The sequence below is a fragment of the Diceros bicornis genome, chromosome 12, assembly GCF_020826845.1.
Source record: "Diceros bicornis minor isolate mBicDic1 chromosome 12, mDicBic1.mat.cur, whole genome shotgun sequence".
NCBI classification, from domain to species: domain Eukaryota; kingdom Metazoa; phylum Chordata; class Mammalia; order Perissodactyla; family Rhinocerotidae; genus Diceros; species Diceros bicornis.
Window position 1 is genome coordinate 56,270,227 of NC_080751.1, and position 22,000 is coordinate 56,292,226.

At 59.6% G+C, this 22,000-nt stretch overlaps 2 protein-coding genes across 2 annotated transcripts in view; one reads left to right on the top strand and one right to left on the bottom strand.

The window, feature by feature from the left end:
- The first annotated feature begins 1,792 nt into the window (after nt 1-1,792).
- Nucleotides 1,793-19,347, top strand: OTOF (otoferlin). The gene is made up of 28 exons (XM_058551620.1): nt 1,793-1,931; nt 2,037-2,127; nt 2,301-2,417; nt 2,738-2,890; nt 3,249-3,438; nt 3,547-3,671; nt 4,047-4,181; nt 4,945-5,106; nt 5,431-5,550; nt 6,066-6,227; nt 6,342-6,504; nt 7,038-7,168; nt 8,593-8,622; nt 9,039-9,173; nt 9,620-9,686; nt 10,573-10,709; nt 10,835-10,969; nt 11,371-11,508; nt 11,820-11,947; nt 12,054-12,224; nt 12,856-13,016; nt 13,758-13,900; nt 14,283-14,371; nt 15,979-16,077; nt 16,209-16,450; nt 16,593-16,771; nt 16,878-16,978; nt 19,084-19,347. The coding sequence occupies exons 1-28, from the start codon at nt 1,804-1,806 to the stop codon at nt 19,262-19,264; spliced, it is 3,813 nt and encodes a 1,270-aa protein (XP_058407603.1). The 5' UTR covers nt 1,793-1,803; the 3' UTR covers nt 19,265-19,347.
- Nucleotides 19,348-20,631: 1,284 nt separating this feature from the next.
- Nucleotides 20,632-22,000, bottom strand: part of DRC1 (dynein regulatory complex subunit 1) — a 49,653-nt gene continuing 48,284 nt past the window's right edge. The window contains exon 17 of the mRNA XM_058551625.1: nt 20,632-20,882. Within this exon, the coding sequence (XP_058407608.1) occupies nt 20,826-20,882 (57 nt within the window). The 3' untranslated portion in view covers nt 20,632-20,825. The remainder of the gene's footprint in view (nt 20,883-22,000) is intronic.

Below are 22,000 nucleotides of genomic sequence, written 5' to 3' on the forward strand. Positions count from 1 at the left end.
TTCAGGGTCTGGGCTGCCCAGCTCCACAGCTGGGTGGGATGTCCCCACCGTCAGCCAAAAGGCCCAGACCCTGAGACGCTAGGAGGAGGCCTGGCCCCAGGCCCCACATCCCTGCTAAAGTTTAGGGATGGTTTGAACCACCTTCCCCACAGAGCTGCACAGGGAAGATGGAAGAATTCTTTCTATTTGGAGCCTTCCTGGAGGCCTCCATGATCGACCGGAAAAACGGAGACAAGCCAGTCACCTTTGAGGTCACCATAGGTGAGTGCTGGGCTCACAGAGGGGTCCGCAGGCCTTGGGGCTACTGGGTGGTACCGGCCAGGCCCTGCTCCACGGCCCCGGGGGAGGGAGATGTTGATCGCTTTCCTCCACGTGTCCTCAAACACCCACATAGCACACAATGTGTGCACGGGAGTGCGCACGGGCCCCACAAGGGGCCTAGGTCCACCTACAGGCCTAGACTCTGTTTAGGACCTGGGGAAGGAAGAAGCCTGCCTTGCAGAAGGGAGAGAGGAGAGAGTGGGAACACAGGCCACATCCGGGGCTGGACCTTGGGCTCAGTGGTCATCTGGGCTCCTAGCAAGATCTTTGCAGGGGTGGAGGACTTGGGCACCTTCCTCTGGCTGGTGTTCTGTCATGTCTGAGCTGGCACAGACCCCCAGCACCTTCCCCATTCCCTGACTTTCCCTCTTCCCTCCACAAACCCAAGGCAACTTCTGGATTGGAGGGCAGGGTGGGCCTGGTGGGGGAAGGACTCTAGGCCCTCGCATACCCCCTTCTGCCACCAGGCAACTATGGGAACGAAGTTGATGGCCTGTCCCGACCCCAGCGGCCTCGGCCTCAGAAGGAGGCTGGCGACGAGGAGGAAGTAGATCTGATCCAGAATTCAAGTGATGATGAGACTGATGAGGGTGGGGACCTGGCCTCAGTCTCCTCCACCCCACCCATGCGGCCCCAGATCACCGACAGGTGAGCCAGGTGGCATAAAGGGTCCTGGGAGGGCCTGCCTGCTGCCTCCTATCCTCTTGGGGCCTGGCCCTCCCACCTCCCTGGGCCCCAGTCCTCAACCTTCCTCCTCTTCCCGCCCCAGGAACTACTTCCATCTGCCCTACTTGGAGTGCAAGCCCTGCGTCTACATCAAGAGCTGGTGGCCGGACCAGCGGCGCCGCCTCTACAACGCCAACATCATGGACCGCATCGCAGACAAGCTGGTCAGGGCCAGGCTGGGGTGGGCGGGGAGGCAGGGGGAGGGGTGCCGTCCGAGGGCCTCGCCCAGCTTGGAAGCCTCCCCTGCAACACACAAGGCCCATCTGCCCAGCAGCTTGCCATGGAGGTTGTGGGGGGAAGGGAGAGGGTGCTGCAGGAATGGCCCCCGCAGGACCTCTGTTCCTGTCCCTGCCCCAGGTCCCAGGAGCAGGCGGAGGGCGTGAGGGCTACCTGGAGTGGAACCTGGGAACCCTGGCCATCTGGTCCCAGCGTTCCCTGGAGGCGGCTGGCCGGCCCCTCTGTCCTGGCCTATACCGCCACCCCGTCTAGCCCTGAATCTGTCCATTCCCTGTGAGTCCACCAGGACCACAGACTCAGAACCCAGAGGGGGCTTCTTCCTTCAGGAACTGAAGATCCACGAACATGAAGACCTTCAGACTCTGAAAACAGAACCTGGGAAATGGGTGGTTTCTTTATGATGGTGGGACACCGGGGGGTGGCGCTAGTGAGAGGTCCCAGGTCACTAGCCCTTCACTCCCCCTGATGAATGGGGGGAGACATTAGCGGGAGCTGACTGAGGGGTCTCCATGGCTCAGCATGCACCCCCCCACTCCTGGTTCACAGGAAGAAGGCCTGAATGACGTGCAGGAGATGATCAAAACGGAGAAGTCCTACCCCGAGCGGCGGCTGCGGGGCGTGCTGGAGGAGCTCAGCTGTGGCTGCCAGTGAGAGTGCGGGGCAGCGGGGTGGGGGACTGGGCAGAGGAGGAGGTGTCTGCAGGCCTCCTGCTGGCGGCTGGGCTCTGCTAAGCACTGCCCCCCGCTCCCCAGCCGCTTCTTCTCCCTCGCTGACAAGGACCAGGGCCACTCGTCCCGCACCAGGCTCGACCGGGAGCGCCTCAAGTCCTGTATGCGGGAGCTGGTGAGGACGCACTGGTCCCCAACACTGGGCCACACGGGGGACAGAGGGAGGGTCTGGAGGTGAAAAGGGGAACCTGAGGTGGGAGGACATCTGTCTCTGAGGTCACAGCCCCCAGGGCCAGCCCCCTTCGTCGTGCATCATGGCCTGAGCCCCACTTACTGCACCCCCTGCAGGAGAGCATGGGGCAGCAGGCGAAGACCCTGCGGGCACAGGTGAAGCGGCACACGGTGCGGGACAAGCTGCGGCTGTGCCAGAACTTCCTGCAGAAGCTACGCTTCCTGGCGGATGAGGTGGGCCCTCTGCCGGCGTGCACAGAGGGGGTGCCCGGCCCCAAGCCAGAGTGACCGGAGTGGGAATGCGGGCTGCACAGAGAAAGGTCGGACCGGACCACCTAGGAGGCCCCTCCTGCTCTGACAGTGGTTGGGGGAGAGGAGTGAAGGAGCCCTTCATCCTGTTGTGTGATCTTCCCGCTCCATCAGTGAGAGGCGAAGAAAGACCCAGAGTCGTGGGGCCTTCCCTCTGCAGGGACCCTGAGGGTCAGTCAGGCTCAGGGGGCCCCAGCCAAGAGACGGGACCCCTCCCTGACTGGCTCCCCTCCTGCCCTCACCAGCCCCAGCACAGCATCCCCGACGTCTTCATCTGGATGATGAGCAACAACAAGCGCGTCGCCTATGCGCGGGTGCCCTCCAAGGACCTACTCTTCTCCATCGTTGAGGAGGAGCTGGGCAAGGACTGTGCCAAGGTCAAGACGCTCTTCCTCAAGGTGCCAGAAGGGGAGAGAGACTTGGGGTGGGGGCCACTGGGGTCCAGGTTTCCATCTGGCTTCTTTCAAGGGGTCAGCCCCCGCTTGGAGGGAGCAGCAATCCCACCCCAGGGTCAGACAGACCTGAGCTGATGGGTGGAGCCCTCAAGTAGCAGGTGCTCAGAGAAGAGCTGGAGAGATAACAGGAAGGCGGGGGCCGCCCTGCCCATCCCCCTCTGTGCTGGGTTTCCCTTCCCCTCCCCCCAGCCCAGTGGGATGGCTGTGGAGGTGCAGGGGCAGCTCTGACCAAGGCCTCCACCAGCCCCTGGCCCCTCCTCACCCCATGGGCTCCGGCAGCTGACCCTGCACCCACCCTCAGCTGCCTGGGAAGCGGGGCTTCGGCTCGGCTGGCTGGACGGTGCAGGCCAAGCTGGAGCTCTACCTGTGGCTGGGCCTCAGCAAGCAGCGCAAGGACTTCCTGTGTGGCCTGCCCTGCGGCTTCGAGGAGGTCAAGGCGGCCCAGGGCCTGGGCCTGCACTCCTTCCCCCCCATCAGCCTGGTCTACACTAGTGAGTGGGGACTCCTGGCCTGGGCAGCCCCTGGCTCCCAGCCCTCACCCCAGGAGGGCACTGGAGGGCTCACCTATTCCCAGAGCCTCAGCTTGCTCTTCCCCACAGAGAAGCAGGCGTTCCAGCTCCGTGCCCACATGTACCAGGCTCGCAGCCTCTTTGCCGCCGACAGCAGCGGCCTCTCAGACCCCTTTGCCCGTGTCTTCTTCATCAACCAGAGTCAGTGCACAGAGGTGAGGCCGGGGCAGGAGGGAGCAGCTCTGGCTTTGAGAGCACTGGGTGGCCCGTGAGCTTGTGGGACCTGGAGAAATAGATCAGCCAGTGCCCAGATCTTTAGAGGGAAGCCTTGCAGATAAGCTCAGGCCCAGGCCACACTGGTAGAGGCTTTAACTGTGATTACATTCAACACAGAAGACAGGGAAGACATTGAGGGTGGGGGAGCAGACCTCATATTAGCTTTCATTTTAAGATTCCCGGAAGAGTCAGAGAACATGGCAGTCCTGCCCCCTGAGTCCCCTGGAAGCTGAAGTCACTGAGGGTGACTCCTGCTCCTGTATCTGCCCACCCACCGCCACTTATTACCCGTCTTCCCCCATGCCATGCTGCAGGTGCTGAATGAGACCCTATGCCCCACCTGGGACCAGATGCTGGTGTTCGACAACCTGGAGCTGTATGGTGAAGCTCATGAGTTGCGGAACGATCCTCCCATCATTGTCATTGAAATCTACGACCAGGACAGCATGGTATGGGTGGGCTCTGGCACCAGGGACCTGTAGCAGCACCCCACCTACCCTTCTTCCCTGCACTCCACCTGCATTGACAGCCACCTCCCCAGCCCACCCAAGAGTTCCGCGGCCAGGGTGATTGCCGGGAAGCTGGGAGTCTGGGCTACTGACCAGCCCTCCCAGGAACCCCAGGTGTCTCCTAACTGTCACCACAGCTTGACCCCTTCCTAACACTGTGGGCCTCTGGGATCTCAAGGAAGAGGTAGGCCAGGGCGTCCCCACCTCCTGGCGTAGACAGACCGAGCTCAGGCCCAGAGTCTTCAGGAGATGTGCCAGCAAGTCCTGCTGTCCTCTGCCCTCCCCCATCCCAGGGGCCCCCCGACCTCCTGCCCCTGCCTACCACAGTCAGTAACAGCCTCACAGGTCTCCATGGGAGCTCTGGAGTGGGGAGTGAAGGATTGGGGTGACCCCTCCAGAGCTGGGGAGCCACTTACTACAAGCTACCTCAGCTACTGGGGTACCCTGAGAGAGCTCTGGACTGGAGGTAGGAGGACCTTATTTCTAGTCCTGAGTCTTGCATCTGCCATCCACTGCCAGCATGGCCCTGAGCAAGTCTGTGGTGGGCCCCAAGACTTGGTTTCCCCCATCTGTAAAATGGGATGATCACACCTGCGCCCTTACAACTCTCGGGGCAGTGGTGAGGACTGAATGAGATCGCAGGTGTGACCGTGCTTGGTAAACTCAAGCACTGTGAGGTTACCTCTATTGTTTGTCGTGTCAGGGCAAAGCTGACTTCATGGGCCGGACCTTTGCCAAGCCCCTGGTGAAGATGGCCGATGAGGCGTACTGCCCACCCCGCTTCCCGCCCCAGCTGGAGTATTACCAGATCTACCGTGGCAATGCCACGGCTGGAGACCTGCTGGCTGCCTTCGAGCTGCTGCAGGTAGGGCCGCAGGGAAGAGGGGCGTGGGGCCGGGGCCTCCCCTGACCAAAGCTGGGGGCATGGTTCTTGGGGGCCTGGGGCCATTTGGCCTTCCCTGTCTCCCCAGATCACATGGCAATCTGGCCCCAGAACAGCACCTGGGTGAGGGGAGTGGGGTGGGGAAGAGGAGAGGCTTTCAGTCAAGGGAGCCAGCTATGGGGGGGCTGGGCCACCTGAGAATGAATTGGGCGGTGGGTGGGCAGTGACACTCTCCCTCCCCAGGTGTTAGGGTGAGTGCTCTCCCCAGGCTCCTCAGGGTGTGACACTGTGACCCCCATCCCCCAGATTGGGCCGGCAGGGAAGGCCGACCTGCCACCCATCAATGGCCCGGTGGACGTGGACAGAGGTCCCATCATGCCCGTGCCCGTGGGCATCCGGCCTGTGCTCAGCAAGTACCGAGTCGAGGTGCGTGAGGGCTCCACTCAGCCCCTCCAGTCCCTGCCCTGGGCAGGCCCTGCTGTGCTCTCGCTTCCCAGCCCCCCTCACTGTCTCTCCACCAAGGAGCATATGCACACAGTACACTGTTGGCACTAAACTCCAGGGGTCTTCAGCAGCCTCAGGCCACCCTTCATTTTTCAAACAAGGAGATTGAGGGCCCAAGAGGGGAAGTGATTGTCCAAGGTCACACCCGGAGCCAGCAGCAGACCCAGGCTCCCGCCCCAGTCCAGTGCCTGTCTAGTCTCCACAGAGTCACACTGTCATGTTCTGGGACTTTTCCCAGCCCTCCTGTCTGCCCCCCACTCCCACCCTCACCCCGCAGCCCCTTGGGGAACCCACCCCTCATCAGCTCTCCCGGCCCTGCCCCTCCTGACCCACTGCCCATCCACCGCCCAGTTCTTTCTCAGGTGGCCCAGCCCCCGCACAGCTGGCTCCCTTGCCTGAAAGCCTCTCCTCTTCCCCACCCCACTCCCCTCACCCAGGTGCTGTTCTGGGGCCTGCGGGATCTGAAGCGGGTGAACCTAGCCCAGGTGGACCGGCCGCGGGTGGACATCGAGTGTGCAGGGAAAGGGGTGCAGTCCTCCCTGATCCACAATTACAAGAAGAACCCCAACTTCAACACTCTTGTCAAGTGGTTTGAAGTGGTGGGTGCAGGCCCGGGTATAGCCAGCAGGGCTGGGTGCAGCTGGTGTGCTGGGCATGGTGGGGGCCTCTGCCCCCTTCTCTGAGCTCAGGCTCCACTGGGCCCACACCCCCAGGACCTCCCAGAGAATGAGCTGCTCCACCCGCCCTTGAACATCCGCGTGGTGGACTGCCGGGCCTTTGGCCGCTACACCCTGGTGGGCTCCCACGCCGTCAGCTCCCTGCGGCGCTTCATCTACCGGCCCCCAGACCGCTTGGCCCCCAACTGGAACACCACGGGTACTGCCGCACCCCAAGCCCAGGCCTGGCTCCACTCTGTCCGCGGAGGGGCTCTAGCTCGCAGTCCAGTCCACACAGCTGCCAATTTGCTCCTCGGAGGCATCTCCAAGTGGGTGTGGGGGACGCCAGGAGGGAGGTCCCAACCTGGGGGACAAGGAGGGCTGCCCAGGGCTGCCCCTCACTCTAGAGCCACAAAGGGCCAGAGCTGGAGATGTCCTGAGAGGGCCTGAGGGCAGATGGCTTCCTCCACTGGTTCATAGAGAAGACCCAGCCTGCCTCGCGGCCTCCGTCCCGGCCTCCCTCCCAGCCCAGCCTCCACTATTTCACTCCACTGCATCTCACTCTCCTCTCTGGCTCACTTTATCCCTCTCCTTCTGCCTATCTTTTCTCCCTCAACTGCCCCATCCCTCCCTCTCCCCTCAGAAAGCTCTAGAATCAGCTTTAGGCCTCTGGACATTCCAGCCACTCCTGACTCTCACTGTCACTCCTGCTCCTCCCTGTCTGTCTGCCTGTCTGTCCATCTCTCTGTCCAGTTAGGCTCCTCCGGGGCTGCCGTGTGCTGTGCAATGGGGGCCCCTCCTCTCACCCCGCAGGGGAGGTCGTGGTGAACATGGAGCCGGAGGTGCCTGTCAGGAAGCTGGAGACCATGGTGAAGCTGGAGGCGGTAAGGCGCGCGGGGTCAGTCCCACACTGACTGGGCATGTGCAGCTGCGTGTGACGCTTCCTGGGAGCCAGGCCGCCTCATTTGGCACGTGATGGTGGAGGGTTAACTCTGACTGCATGTGCAAACAGCTGTATCCTGGCACTGTCCTGGCATGCAAGACTCTATCAGTTCTGCGTACACGTGTGCACACGTGTGCAAGAGTGTGTGGTATGCATGTATGAGAGACAGAGAGAGCAGTAACAGTTTGAGATAATAGCCTGCAATTTTTACTCCAACAAAAGACACCTTAGGCAATGGATTCCTTGTGCGAACACCAGTGCTCTTTCCAGAGGTCCCTGGTTTTCCATCCCAGTCATTCACACACAGCTCTCCCAGGCCTGGGCTGGGGAAGGATTTCCAGGTGGAAGCTCCTTATTCCTCCTGGCCTTGAGACTAGGGCCGTTTATCTGTCAGAGGGAGACCTGTTGCCTAAGGAGATGGCATCTGCAGGGGAAGGCAGGATGGAGGCCCGCCTGAAACAGGCCATCCTGAGTCCGGACAGTGCTGAGGGGCCGGAAGTGGGCTTGCTCCTCACCACACTCTCGGCATCCTATTCCCAACCTCACGTACTTTACGCAGCCTGGGGCATCTCCCGGCTTCTGAGGTCTGAGCTTGGTGTGAAACACCCTTCCCTTGGCCCATAATCTGTGTCCCCAGAGGGTCCTGGCCAGCCAGCTGAGTTAGCGGTGGACGTGGCTCTTGGGAAAGGGGAGCAGCTCAGGCCCGGTGCCTGGCCCATAGCCCTGGGACGGCACTGCTGAGGCTCTGGGGCTACACCTGGAGGTCCCATGAGCCCCTCAGCTCCCAGCCTCCTGAGCTCCTCCCTGAGGAGCCTGGGGGGCAGGGATCAGGGAGGGAAGCCCCCTAGTTTCAGGCCATTGGCAAACAAGACAGAGGACGGCACTGGCCTGAGCTTCCCCATCTTCCCATAGGCCCTAGGCTCTGGTGGGGCGTCTTCAGCAGGGTCCTCTTCAGCTATGCAGTGTGTGTGTGGCCGCTTAATTTTTAAGGCACTGGCCCTGGTAAGGGAGGAAAAGTGGAGTTTGGAGTGGCCTCCATCTAGCCAACATTACTGAACTACTGCCTGCTGCGTCTGCTCCTCTCCCAACCTTGACAGCCCCCTGAAATTATCTGGGGAGTTCACGACCCTCTCAGGGTTGAGCACCCCCACCCCGAGGGTCTGAGGAAACATCTGCAGGGCGGACCTTTTGCAGCTGGCCAGGCAGTGTGCTCTTGTTAGTGCACAGTTGGCCCTGTGAGCACAGGGCTCCCGACACACAGAGAACGTCCCTGCATGAGCTCCCTCTTCCTCTGATCCTGGCTGGGCTGCCGCTTCAGGCCCCAGAGACTAATTCTGTCCCTGTCCCCTTGGCTCTCTTCTGCAGACTTCTGATGCTGTTGTTAAGGTGGATGTGGTGAGTATGGGGACCATCTGGGGACCTCTGGGAGGAAGGACCCTACTGGCATAGGGTGTCAGGCCAAGGGGCCCAGCATCGGGGATGAGCCTCCCGCAGCCCCCAGATGCTCTGGCCAGCACACCCCTCCACAGAGGCAAGGAGAGAGCTGCTTGGGCAGCAGGGGCCCTGAGTGCCATCCTGCCTTGGCCAGGGGCTCACATTGGCAGGTCATGACCCCTCTGGGCCGTGGCATCCTCCTCTACAAAACAAGGCCCTGCCCCTTTGACATGTTGGCCCCACAGAGCCTCGTGGAGCCCAGGGCTTCCCAGGAGCAGATGGTCAGAATGGACAGGGGACCTCGGATTGTCCCGGGCTCTGGGAATGGCCCGGGTGCAGGACTGTGTGCAGGATTCTGGCCCTGGCCAACCCCCCAGGCTGATGAGGAGAAGGAGAAGAAGAAGAAGAAGAAGAAGAAGGGCAGCTCGGAAGAGCCAGAGGAGGAGGAGCCGGATGAGAGCATGCTCGACTGGTGGTCCAAGTATTTTGCCTCCATTGACACCATGAAGGAGGTGAGGCCTCCAGCCTGGGCTGGCGGCAGAGGAGGAATTGGGCCGGGGAGGGGGTTAGGCTGGTATGGTAGCACCATAGTTGAAACCCGGTGATTTCATTTCCAGTAGGTGGGGTGTACTGAGTGAAAGAAAATAAAGCACCGTTTCTTACTCAGTTATACTTCTCTACATTAAAAAAAAAAAAAATACCACTAAGAAAGCAACATTAAAGGACACCATATGTTTTAAATGATACACAATTTAAAAAATCATAAACTCCTAAGTGCAGTTAGTTATATTATACACATCATAAACTTTTTAACCCACTTAAGTAGAGCACATGGTGGGTTTGAAACCTAGTAGGAAAGACGATGGTTCTCAGCATTTGAGACTGGCCTGAGACCACGGGTCAACAGCCCCCTCCCCAGGAAGGCCACCTTCCCTCTTCTCACCTCATCTTTCGGCAGCAACTTCGACAGCAAGAGGACTCGGGAATTGATTTGGAGGAGAAGGAGGAGATGGACAACACTGAGGGTGAGCCCCGGAACCCTGGATCTCTGCTCCCCATCCCCACCCCTGGATGGCCAGCTCCCCTGCCTGCCACACCAGCTGCTTCTCTTTCTCCCTCCCGTGGGCCCTCATGGTGCAGCAGCCAACAGCAGGTGCTGTCAGGTACCCCTGGGCACCAGGGGGCAGGATTAGGCTCTTACGTAAGAGTAGCTTTTACTCTGACCAGTTCAGCAACCACAGAGACGGACAGACATTTAAAGCCACAGAACATCAGATCTCAAAGGGATCTCAGAGCTCATCCCATCTACCCTTTTCCAGACCTTTTCCACGGAACACTATTAATGGGTATTCTGGAGAGAAAAGAGGGTTCTGGGGTCAAAGGGGTTAAACAGGTCCTTTGGTGCAGGACTTCTCAGTACCTTCAATATACAAATGTTATTATAAATCTCTAAAAGAAAGATACAGTATAAAATATTTCCCCAGCTTATTTGACCACAATGTACCCTTTCTTCTAAAGCATTCCAAGAACACCCATGCCTGGTGTTTCACTGAATGCAGTTTGGGAAATGCTGATGTAGACCAACCCTCTTAATATTACAGACAAGTAGACGGAGGCCAGAGAGGAAAGTCGGCTGGCACCAGACCCATGCTCCTTCCATGCCCCACCCTGTCAAAGGGGCATGACAACAGTCCTGTACACATTCCCAGCATGGCCTTATTGGTGCCCTGCCCCTGCCTGAGACGGACACGCCTCTCAGGCATTTGTCTGCATTTTACAGATGGTGCACAGACACCTGAAGTTAAATTAGCAAAGTAAATTAGCGGCGGAGCTGGGGTCTCCAACCCAGGCCTTCCTGCTCGATCGTTTCTGCCACGAACTGACTAGGCCTCCTTCTCTTGTTCTGGCCAGGCCTGAAGGGGCTGATGAAGGGCAAAGAGAAGGCAAAGGCAGCCAAGGAGGAGAAGAAGAAGAGAACCCAGAACCCAGGCCCCGGCCAGGGGTCTGAGGCCCCTGAGAAGAAGAAACCCAAGATTGATGAGCTCAAGGTGAGAGTCTGGGGACAGACCCCACCAGGGCCATGGGGTCACACCTGGGGGTGTGAGGCGGCAGGCAGGGCAAGACGGAGGCCAGTGGACAGGCCTCATCCCCCTGACGGCCCGGCCTGGCTCAGGTGTACCCCAAGGAGCTGGAGTCTGAGTTCGACAATTTTGAGGACTGGCTGCACACGTTCAACCTGCTGCGGGGCAAGACGGGGGATGACGAGGACGGCTCCAGCGAGGAGGAGCGCATCGTGGGCCGCTTCAAGGTCAGGCGAGGAGCGGGGCACAGCCCGTAAGCCCCAGGCCCTGAGCACCCCCACCCCACAACCCCCCCACCCCCCACTGGCTCTTCTCCCCACCCCTAGGCCCAGGGCTGACGGTCAGGGGAACTGTCAGCCACGCTGGTTGGTGAAAGGTGAAAATACTCCTATGCTGGTTCATAAAGAGCATCTGCCGTGAGCCCCCACCCCAGGTTGCCTCTCCCACCCCTGCCACTGCCCTGGCTACTCCCTCCAGAACCCCTGACCTCCCTGGGGTCCAGCAGCTACAGAGTCAAGCCCCTGCCCAAGCAGGGTGCAGAGACCCCAGTGCTCTTGGCTATTTTGAATGCCACTCCTGCCTGTGCCTGTGGGAACCTGTGCCCTGACCCAAGCTTGCCTCATCCCAGGGCTCCCTCTGCGTGTACAAAGTGCCACTCCCAGAGGACGTGTCCCGGGAAGCCAGCTACGACCCCACCTATGGCATGTTCCAGGGCATCCCTAGCAATGAGCCCATCAACGTGCTGGTCCGCGTCTATGTGGTCCGGGTGAGAGTCCCCTCGCATCCCGCTAGTCCCCAGTCCTCCTGCCCAGGAGGAGCTGAAGCAGCTGCAAACTGATAGCCCCCAACTGGGAGATACAAGGGAGGTCATCTGCTCTAGTCACCACCTTTTAGAGAGGAGGAAGCCGAGGCCCAGAGAGGGGCAGTGACTTGCCCAGGGTCACACAGCAAGTCTCCTACCTCCAGTCCAGTGCTCCTGCCGTTCACCATCATGGGGCCATCAGGGAGGGGGCAGGGGCACTGGAAGTGGAGGAGGGTGTGGGGAGCCTGCTCAGGAGCACCCCTCCCCCATCCCAGGCCACGGACCTGCACCCCGCAGACATCAATGGCAAAGCCGACCCCTACATCGCCATCCGGCTGGGCAAGACTGACATCCGCGACAAGGAGAACTACATCTCCAAGCAGCTCAACCCTGTCTTTGGGAAGTAAGGCCTCCTGGTGCCCCGCCCAGCCCCGACTTCCCTGGCCGAGACCACCTGCCACCCCACCCCACCCCACCCTCAACCCATCTCCCAACCCCCGTCCTGCCAGGTCCTTTGATATCGAGGCCTCCTTCCCCATGGAATCCATGCTGACGGTGGCCGTGTACGACTGGGATCTGGTAGGCACCGACGACCTCATTGGGGAAACCAAGATCGACCTGGAGAACCGCTTCTACAGCAAGCACCGCGCCACCTGTGGCATCGCCCAGACCTACTCCATGTGCGTGGGGCAGGCAGGGCGGGGCGTGCCTGCTGCACCTCGATTCTGAACACAAGGTTCAGAGCATATGATTTGGGAAAGTAGACATATTATAGGTTCTGTCCCAGGCCAGGCCTCCACCCCTACGGGCTCTGGGCAGAGCATTCAGGGGCCAGGTCTGCAGATTCCAAGACAAGGAGAGAGCCAGAGGGTTCTAAGACAGAGGAGGCAGGACAAGGAGAGAAAAGTGGGCTGGGAAGAGAGGCAGCACTGTGCACTAGGAAGAGTCCACTATGGATCTGGCCGGCCTGTGCCGTGGACAGGCTGTGTGACACTGGTCAAGCCCCTTAACCTCTCTGGTTATCAGTTTCCTCATGGGAGTCTTTGAGGTTCTAGAGGAGTAGGCACAGGGAGCTGCAGTGGGGAGACTGGATACTCATCCTTGGGACACTGGGCATGTCGGGCCAGAGCCTGGGGCAGGAGGGATCAGCCTCCAACATCTCTAGAGTCTCAGCTGAGCCTGGAGCCCAGGGCAGGGCCCACTTGCTGATCCAGGCAATAGCCAACTTAAGAGAACTGCTGGAGCCAGTCGTGACCTGGGGATGGCCCAGCCCCACCGGAGCCCCACCAAGCCTGTCTGCCCCTCCCACAGACACGGCTACAATATCTGGCGGGACCCCATGAAGCCCAGCCAGATCCTGACCCGCCTCTGCAAGGAGGGCAAGGTGGATGGCCCCCACTTTGGGCCCCCCGGGAGAGTGAAGGTGTCCAACCGCGTCTTCACCGGACCCTCTGAGATCGAGGACGAGAATGGTAACGGGGCACTGGACGCACTACGGGGTGTCAGAGGCCAAGAAGGGACCCACATTTCCCTGTGGCAGGACCTCGGAGACTAGCTTGGGGTCTCCTTAGACCCTCTGCTCATCAGCCCAGTGTCCCACTGCTGTCTGCTGAGCCTCTGCCCTTCCACCTCATGCTACACAATGCTTGCCCTCTTGTGGCCTTCTCTCTCCCTCTCAGTGTCCCTGTCGGGTAGGGAGATTCTCCCCATTCTGCAGATGAGGAAACCAAGACCCGAAGGGTTTCAGTGACTTGCCCAAGGTCATGTGGCTCTTAAGAGGCAGAGCGAGGACATGGGCCCAGGTCCCTGTGGCTCCAAGCCCTGTGCTCTCCCCACTCCTTCGCCCGTGTGGCACTTCTCAGAGAATCGGGAGGTGTCTGTGCTGGGGACTTGTGCTGACTGCTTTCGGGCTGCTGGGACGGGAAGTGGATTCTTCACCTCCCTGACCTCACAGCCCTCCTCACAGCAGGATTCTCTGGTCAAGTTCCCCAAGCAGAGGAAACCCAAGGACGCAGGCCTCTCTGGGCCCTATGAGGCAGCCGAGAGCTTGGGCAAGCCACTTCTCTCTCTGTGCCTCAGTTTCCCCAATAGTAAAATGAAGATGGGCAGACAGGTGATGGCTCAGGGGCCTCTTTGTGCCCCTGAGTCCCTGGCCCAGGACAGGTCTCTTGTTCTGCTGAGCCCATGTGTGCAACTGACCCGCCGCCCCACAGGTCAAAGGAAGCCCACAGAAGAGCACGTGGCGCTGTCCGCCCTGAGGCACTGGGAGGACATCCCTCGCGTGGGCTGCCGCCTGGTGCCGGAACACGTGGAAACGCGGCCGCTGCTCAACCCTGACAAGCCGGGCATTGAGCAGGTGACGCTTGGCCTGGATCTGAGATTCTTTGGTATTTGGAATCGGAGAGTTCCAACTGGGAACCATAAAAACAGATCCTCAGGCTATTGTCTGCGTTCCCCAGAGCCTGGGGACACCTCCCCACCAGGGCCCTTCACAGTAACTCAGTGACATGTGTCTTTGCTCTGAGTGAGAATCACATCAGCTCGGGTGGAGACCTGGGGTTTCCCGCTTAGAAGCTGTGATTGGCTATTGATGACGTCGTAGGAATTCCTGGCGTCCAAGGATGAAAACTGATGAAATAGGTCCTGATAGAACAAAGGTTGGGAGAGAGAGGAGAGCTGGCCGTCTTGGGCACAGGGAGGAGTCTGTGGGGAGATCTGCCATGCCCCCTCTTCCTCAGGGCCGCCTGGAGCTGTGGGTGGACATGTTCCCCATGGACATGCCAGCCCCGGGGACGCCTCTGGACATCTCCCCCCGGAAGCCCAAGAAGTGAGCTGCTCAGACCCAGCACCACTCCCTCCCTGCCCACACCCCTTGCTACTCCCCCATGGCTGGCCTTCCTGTAGGAGGCCCCAGGCCCACCCAGATCACCTTGGTCAGTGGGCGTTCCCTAGGCCCCTGGTGTGGCCTTGTTGGGGGGACAGACCAACCCATCAAGAGAGTCGTGGGGCCTGCCCTAAGTGGTCCCCTTTGCTGAGGCAGGGGCCACACCCCCCACTGTGTGGTCAATGAGGGCGAGGAGGACATGCCAGCACCCTCCAGTGGACTTTCATCCTTACAGCTGCTCTCCTCCACGGAGAGCGCACACACACACATCCTCCTACACCCACACACAGTGCACTCCCAGGGTGCCCACACGTACACTTGCACACAAGACACAGAACCCCCGAGAGCCTGCTCTGCTCTCTGACAGTCCCCACTCCAGGCTGTCATTAAGCTCGGCCACGTTTTATTTAAAGCACCTGGTGATGAGATGAGCAGGCGTGAGTGCCCGGAAGAGGCGGGAGGGTGGTAGAGTGGAAAGAGCACTGGACCAGGAACCAAGCCACCTGCCTCTCCTAGTTGGCCCTGGCCAGGTCACTTCCCCTCCCTGGCCCTCAGTTTTCCCATCTGTAAAGTGGCAGGATGGAGTCGCTGCCAGCTTTGACATCCTCAGTGCCTGGAATCAGAGCCAGCTTCATGGGCATATGAATTCGCACAGGGCCCCGCACTTATTTCACGATGGCAATCTTGAAATTCTTAATGATTTTTTAACAAGGAGCCCCACATTTCCATTTTGCGCTGGGCTGGCAAATTATGCAGCCAGTTCTGGATAGCCTCCAGGTCTGAGGCCACGAGTGTGCTGTTCCAGAGCCTGCCACTAGGGGACACCCGAATTTATGCATCACCTGGGACTTGCAGTCCAGGGAGACTTCAGGGAGAGCCACACTCCAATTTTTAGTGGATGACTCAACCTCACTCATAATGGTTGAAATGTAACTAACTCACTTAAAATGACAATTATTTTCATAATGTATATAAAAAAGTTATTTATAAAATAACTTTTATAATACAACTACAATTTATAATGACAATTATACTTTGAGGAGAAAATCCTCTTTGGGGACAAGGACTTAAAGGAAACCAAATTCCGTGGGCGTCCACTACCAGCTGCTGGGCTTAAATGTAAACTTCTCGCGGAACTGGAGTGGAGCTTCTGGCCTCTGGAGACAGGGGAACTTGCTCCTGACTCTCTGGGCCTCGCTTCAGCCAGCCCCAGGAGCCGGCCCCTGCCCCTCCCTGTCCTGAGTCTGCCTCCCTGCCCAGGAGTGTGCTCTGGGTCCTGATGGTCCAGCCAGACAGGCTTCCCCCGACCCCAGGGCTCTCCTCACAACAGCCATGCTGGCTGGCTGACCCTCTCTTGCTCACCGGGAGCCCCAACATCTCACCATGCCCTCAGCGTCTTCCCGCATCTGCTCGCTCAGCCCCAACCTGGCCCAGGCCCTGAGTCCCCAGGACTACCGGTCATCTCATCTCCAGCCCCCTGCCCCCTCCGAGACCCAAGACCCTGGGAAACCCCACTCCCCAGGCTGCTAACCAGCCTCTCCCCTGCCCAGGTATGAGCTGCGGGTCATCGTGTGGAACACGGATGAGGTGGTCCTGGAGGACGATGACTTCTTCACTGGGGAGAAGTCCAGTGACATTTTTGTGCGGGGGTGGGTGAGAGGTCCCCTGGCTGGGAGGGGGCTGGGCTGGGGGGCCACCTTCCTGGGAGGCAGGGGAGCTGTGGGGTGGGGAGAGGCCCCACTAGGTGTGCCGCAGGTCTGGAGCGGGCGGCGCCCCACAGGTGGCTGAAGGGCCAGCAGGAGGACAAGCAGGACACAGACGTCCACTACCACTCCCTCACCGGCGAGGGCAACTTCAACTGGCGCTACCTGTTCCCCTTTGACTACCTGGCTGCCGAGGAGAAGATCGTCATCTCCAAGAAGGAGTCCATGTTCTCCTGGGATGAGACCGAATACAAGATCCCCGCGCGGCTCACCCTGCAGATCTGGGATGCTGACCACTTCTCCGCGGACGACTTCCTGGGTGCAGGGCTGGGCGGGGCCGGGGGACTGGGACCCTGAACAGAGGGGACAGGAGAGGGGGAGGTAGGGACGGGTGAGCCCACCCTGGGTGAGTGGGGCAGGGCGCCAGTCTGACCCGATCTCTGACTCTGATGTTGCCCCAGGGGCCATCGAGCTGGATCTGAACCGGTTCCCACGGGGCGCGAAGACAGCCAAGCAGTGCACCATGGAGATGGCCACGGGGGAGGTGGACGTGCCGCTGGTGTCCATCTTCAAGCAGAAGCGCGTCAAAGGCTGGTGGCCTCTCCTAGCTCGCAATGAGAATGACGAGTTTGAGCTCACGGTGGGCACCACTTCTGCTCGAGCAGAGGGCAGGGCTGGGCCAGGCTAGGGTGCTGAGTGCCCAGCACCTGGCCCAGGCACTGGGACCATTCTGTTTCTCTCTGCAGGGCAAGGTGGAGGCGGAATTGCATCTACTCACTGCTGAGGAGGCGGAGAAGAATCCGGTTGGCCTGGCCCGCAATGAACCTGACCCCCTAGAGAAACCCAAGTGAGTGCCCTGCCTGTCAGGCCACCCTGCCCCCTGGTCCCTGGGGGCACTGGAACAGGAAGGCGGGGCCAGAACCTTCTGGTCTTCTTGCCCCCACTCTGCAGCCGCCTCTGCCCTCTCTGTCCCTTCCTGGGCCACAGCCTTATTGCAGGGGAGCCTCCTCCCTCCTCTCCTTCCCCCTGGAATCCACGAGCTCCCTCTGAACCAGAGCAGGGGCTGTCAGTACAGAGAAGCAGCTCCTCTCCCAGGGAAGGCCCCACTTAGCAGAGTTAAGTGCTCTCCCTAGTTTTCTCAAAGGCAAACCGCTGCAGTGGTGGAATTTGGGGCCCCAGGCAGCCTTGATGGCTGCGGAGGTACCTAGAACTACACACACTCAGCCCAGGGTCGGCCCCCTCCTGGCCGGGGCCCCTCGCCGCACCCCGAGCCTCATCCTCTGTGTCCTTTCTCCGTGCTCCCTCCACTCCTCTCGCTGCTCCAGCCGGCCCGACACGAGCTTCATCTGGTTCTTGAACCCTCTCAAGTCTGCCCGCTACTTCTTGTGGCGCACATACCGCTGGCTGCTCCTCAAACTGCTGCTGCTCGCACTGCTGCTGCTCCTCCTCGCCCTTTTCCTCTACTCTGTGCCGGGCTACCTGGTGAAGAAGATCCTGGGAGCCTGAGCCTGGCGTCCTCCTGGGTCTGGTACTCCTCTTTCTTCCTCTGGACCTAGGGCTCATGAGCTGGGCAGCATGTGGAGCACACACATGCACACACACACACGTGCACACACGCATGCATACACACACGTATGCACACATACAGGTGCACACATGCACACACAGACACACACAGCAACTTTCAAGCTTTCAAACGGTATCACAGACTCAGAACTGGAAATGACTGTTTTGCATGTTTACATATTAGGCCAGAGAGGTGAAGTAACTTGCCCAAGGTCACCTAGCAAATTAGGGTAGAGATAGGACTCAGCCTGGGTTTCCCAGTTGCCAATCCAGTGTTCTTCGTGCTATGTGACCTCCTCTCCCAGCGACATTCCTGAGACTTGACCCCAGTCCTGTTGGCAGAAAGAAGTTGAGATGTGGAAAGGGAGAGAGGAAAGGGTTTGCCTAGGATTAGCCAGTGAGTCCTGAATAGTTTCTACCAGCACCCACCTCCCAACCCAGAGCCATTTTCCACCCTGCAGGACGGTCAGTAGCTCCATCCCCCTCACACGTCTCAGTAGCCAACCTTCGCTGAGCGCCGCTCAGTGCCAGGCAGTGCTGGGAGCATCCCCCTTCACTGTCTTGCTTCAGTCCTCACCAACCCCGGAGACAGGGTCCACTGTCAACCCTGTTGTGTCGGTGAGGAACCCGAGGCTCTCAGAGGTGCCTCACTTGCCAGTTCCTGCTGGGGTTGAAAACCAGGTGCCCCGTGCCCGCTCCCCCGCTCGGCAGTGTCCTCCAGGAGTTGGCGGGGCAGGAGTTTGAATCAGTACTTTGATTTTATATCTTGACATATTATTGTCGAAAAACTGTTGTTTTTGTAACACAAACAACAGAATGTAAAGCTCTACACACACTTCTTGGCTTGGAGGCCACGTAGAAGGTAGAGCAGCGATGGCGCCCTGGCGGTGGGCGGATCAGTGAGGGGGTGGTGCTCCTCAGACCCTGGGCAGAGCCAGTGGGACAGAAGCTTATGTTCGTGGGAAAGGGGGTAGGTGAGAGACCCTGATCTCACTGAGAGCGCGCAAGGGGCAGCACTGGACCGCGGACAATGAACCGCTAAACAGAGGAGCTTCCTAATACCCAGAACCGCCTGCAGTCCTGTGGCTGCCTGTTCAGGTGGTGAGCTGCCATCGCTGCAAGTGTCCAGGTAGAAGCTGGATGGCTGCCCAACGTCAGAATGCGGCCTAGGCCTTGGGAGGAGAGTGGGGCGCCAGGGGGCCCTGCAAAGAGGGCAGGGAACCTACGCTGCAAACCTGGTGCTTAGAAATGGGCTCAAACCCTGGCTCCTGCACTCATTGCTTCTGGGACCGCGGCTGTGACGGGGCCTCTTGGGGTCTAGAATGGCTGAGGGGAGAGGGCGCCCTGGGAGATGCCACCGCCTAACAGAGGCTCCCCCTCCCCCAGCCGGCCCGACACAGCCTTTGTCTGGTTCCTGAACCCCCTCAAGTCCATCAAGTACCTCATCTGCACACGGTACAAGTGGCTCATCATCAAGATCGTGCTGGCGCTGCTAGGGCTGCTCATGCTGGCCCTCTTCCTCTACAGCCTCCCCGGTTACATGGTCAAGAAGCTCCTAGGAGCATGAAGGCCCCTGGCCTCCCTGCAGCTCCTCTCCTGGGCCTATGCGTTTGCCCCTCCTCTGGCAGGGGCTTTCCCGTCTCCCAGGGGGGCCTGAGGAGCCCGCTGTCCACCCTTGGGGCTCAGGTCCCAGGGGCCTGCTGGGGCGCCCGTCCTCACCACCCCAAGCCTGCTGCTTGCCCCGTCCCACCCGTCCAGTCCCTTCCTGTGGGGTGGGGAGTGTGGGAAGGGGAGGGGGTCTGCCCCACCTTGCTGAGGCACCTTTCTCAGGCCCTGGCTCTGAGGATGCCACCCCACACCCTCCCCTAGGCCTTCCGGTCAAGGAGTAAAGCTTTAATGAAATTAACCAAGAATCATGTCATGGGCCAGTGCCCAGGGCTTTAAAAAGAATGATCAAGCTAAAAACATCACCCTCCCCTCCCCCAGGCATAATCTCCTGAGGGCAGCCAACTCCACCAGTCTGTTCTGCAGAAGTGGGCCAGACCCTTCCCACTAATCCTGTGTGTGGCTGCTTCCGCCCCTGCTCCACTCCCCTGGGCTCCTCCTGCTGCCATGACAGGTGCACAGCCCAGTCCCTGCCCTGCCTGTGGGTTTTTTTCGCTTCCCAGAGCTTCCTCTGCCCGAGCCAGTGCTTGCAAGGCTAGACAACAAGGAGCAAGGAGAGTGAACCCCTGAGCCCCCTCCTCCTCCCCAGGCAACCTCTGCCCTCCCCGCCCTGCAGAGCCGGCCCTTCCCATTCCTCCACTTCAGCCAGGAGTTTGTACTTGAAGTGCTGCCCCCTGCCTGCATGAGCTGTGTTTCTCATGGCTATTTTTCCTTTCCTGAGTGGTGATTTTTCTCTTAATAAAAGAAATCGAACACTGAGCTGATAAGTCTGCAGTTGGTCAAGTGAGGGGACTGGTGTGGGGCGCAGGCTCGGCGGGCACACTGAGGTTGGCAAACTCAGTACCAGCTGGGCCCCTCTGGCTCTGCCCCTCTGGCGGCCTCGTGGCCCAGGGTTCAAAGCGGGTATAAGGCACAGGGCCGCCCACCCAGGCTGCCCGCAGAAGCAGCCTCGCATCACAGCCCGGGGGGCACACCAAGGTGAACCCCAGGGCCCCAAAAGCTCACCAAAAGGGTCCTGCAGGCCCAAGGACAGTCTGAAGGCCTAAGACCCCACCAGGGCCCAGACGCTCCAGCCTCCACCCGTAGAAACCAACTTTCCCCCAAAGCGAGGAGGGAGCCCCATGCCACTGGCCTGGGCCTCACCTCACAGTGACCTGCCTGTTCTCACACCACAACCCAAGGACGGGGACAAAGTCCCCTCACGACACAGAGGTGGGGGCAGGGGCCTATGTCACCCTGGACCTGACCTCTTCAAACAGATTCAGCCACAACTTTTTAAAGACTTTAATCATGACTGTAGGATACAGGTAACTCCTCTCGTTGCCTTATTTGGACAGGCCCTACAACAGCAGCTCTGGAACATCCAGAGCAGGCCCAGGCAGCTCCCTGGTGACGTGTGCCGCCTCCAGCACCAGCACCAACACCAGTGTCCGCCCCAGCACAGCAGCCGTCGAGGTCTGGCTCTATTTTGTAGGTACCTGGAACACCTGAGTCGGAGGAACTTGCAGCTCAGAGTTTATCTGGAAAAGAAAGAGTGAAGGTCATTCCACTTTCCCCCGGGCCCTCCTTCTTCATGACTCTGGGGGTTAGGTGCATATGGTGGCTCTCCCACAGGCCTCCAAATCTCTGCAAGCATGTCCTCCCCAAACGCTTCCAGATGCCTGGGAAAGCCCCAGCTGGCCTTCCTTCAGAAGACAAGTCCCGGGGCTTCTCCTCTGGCTTCTCCAGCTAGCTAACCTCTGGTAACACGTTCTTCACCTTCCGCTCTGATCCATTCTCTTAAATCCTCCCCTCCCCTCTTCACCTGCCCATCCCATCCCCAGTCTAGCCCTGCCCTTCCCTCCTCCTCCCCCATCCTCTTGTACACAGCAGCATTAATGGAAGCATGGACCACATGGTCCCCTCATGTCTGAGTCCTATCACAGGCCAAGAAGCCATTATGCCGCCCAGGCTCACCACATCCCCATTCAGGTGTGGCCTGGGGTCTGAGACCACACAGAGCCACACATTCCCAGTGCCTGGGCTTGTGCCTGGCCTCAGTCACCTCTCACATGCACAGTGGATGACAGAAGACCTACGCTCAGCCCAGTATGTCACAACCCTCCTGGCCCACAGCCTCAGCACCACGTGAAGAATTCCACGTCAACAGAGCAGAGCCAGCCACTGCACTATGAACAAAACTCTTCCTTTGGAGCAGAGATGATGAGATTTCTCCTTTTGCCAGGCCACGGGGAAGTTGCCCCAACTATCGCTGGAGCAGGCAGGAGTGGGGGCCAGGGAACATCTGTCCCACTCGGAGCCTCCTCTCCCCACGTCACATCCTACACCAGAGAAATCGGCTGGTAGAGTGGGAAGAGCCCACACTCTGCTCACGTCACAAAGTCTCCGAGTTTTGATTCTCCCTTTTGTGAAAGGGGGAGAATAATTTCTGCCCTATCTACCTGACAGACTGGTTGTTGGGACCAAAGAAGAAAATTCCTATGGAAGGGCTCTGTAAGCTGTTGGCACTGCTTCTAAGAGTGGCCCAACAGCAGCTGGTGCCAAAAACTGTGGGCACCAAAGGGACGCTGTTACCAGCCACATCTCCAAGCCCCCTCGCCTCTAGTGGGGGAGAGGACCCCTCATTTCCTAACATCAA

What these genes read in the sequence shown, in the direction of transcription:
- OTOF (XM_058551620.1), top strand. Translation starts at nt 1,804, where the DNA reads ATGCACCCCCCCACTCCTGGTTCACAGGAAGAAGGCCTGAATGACGTG. An exon ending in CCCCAACTGGAACACCACGG is followed by an intron (nt 6,505 to 7,037) that starts GTACTGCCGCAC and finishes CTCTCTGTCCAG; the next exon opens with TTAGGCTCCTCCGGGGCTGC. An exon ending in CCAAGATTGATGAGCTCAAG is followed by an intron (nt 10,710 to 10,834) that starts GTGAGAGTCTGG and finishes GGCCTGGCTCAG; the next exon opens with GTGTACCCCAAGGAGCTGGA.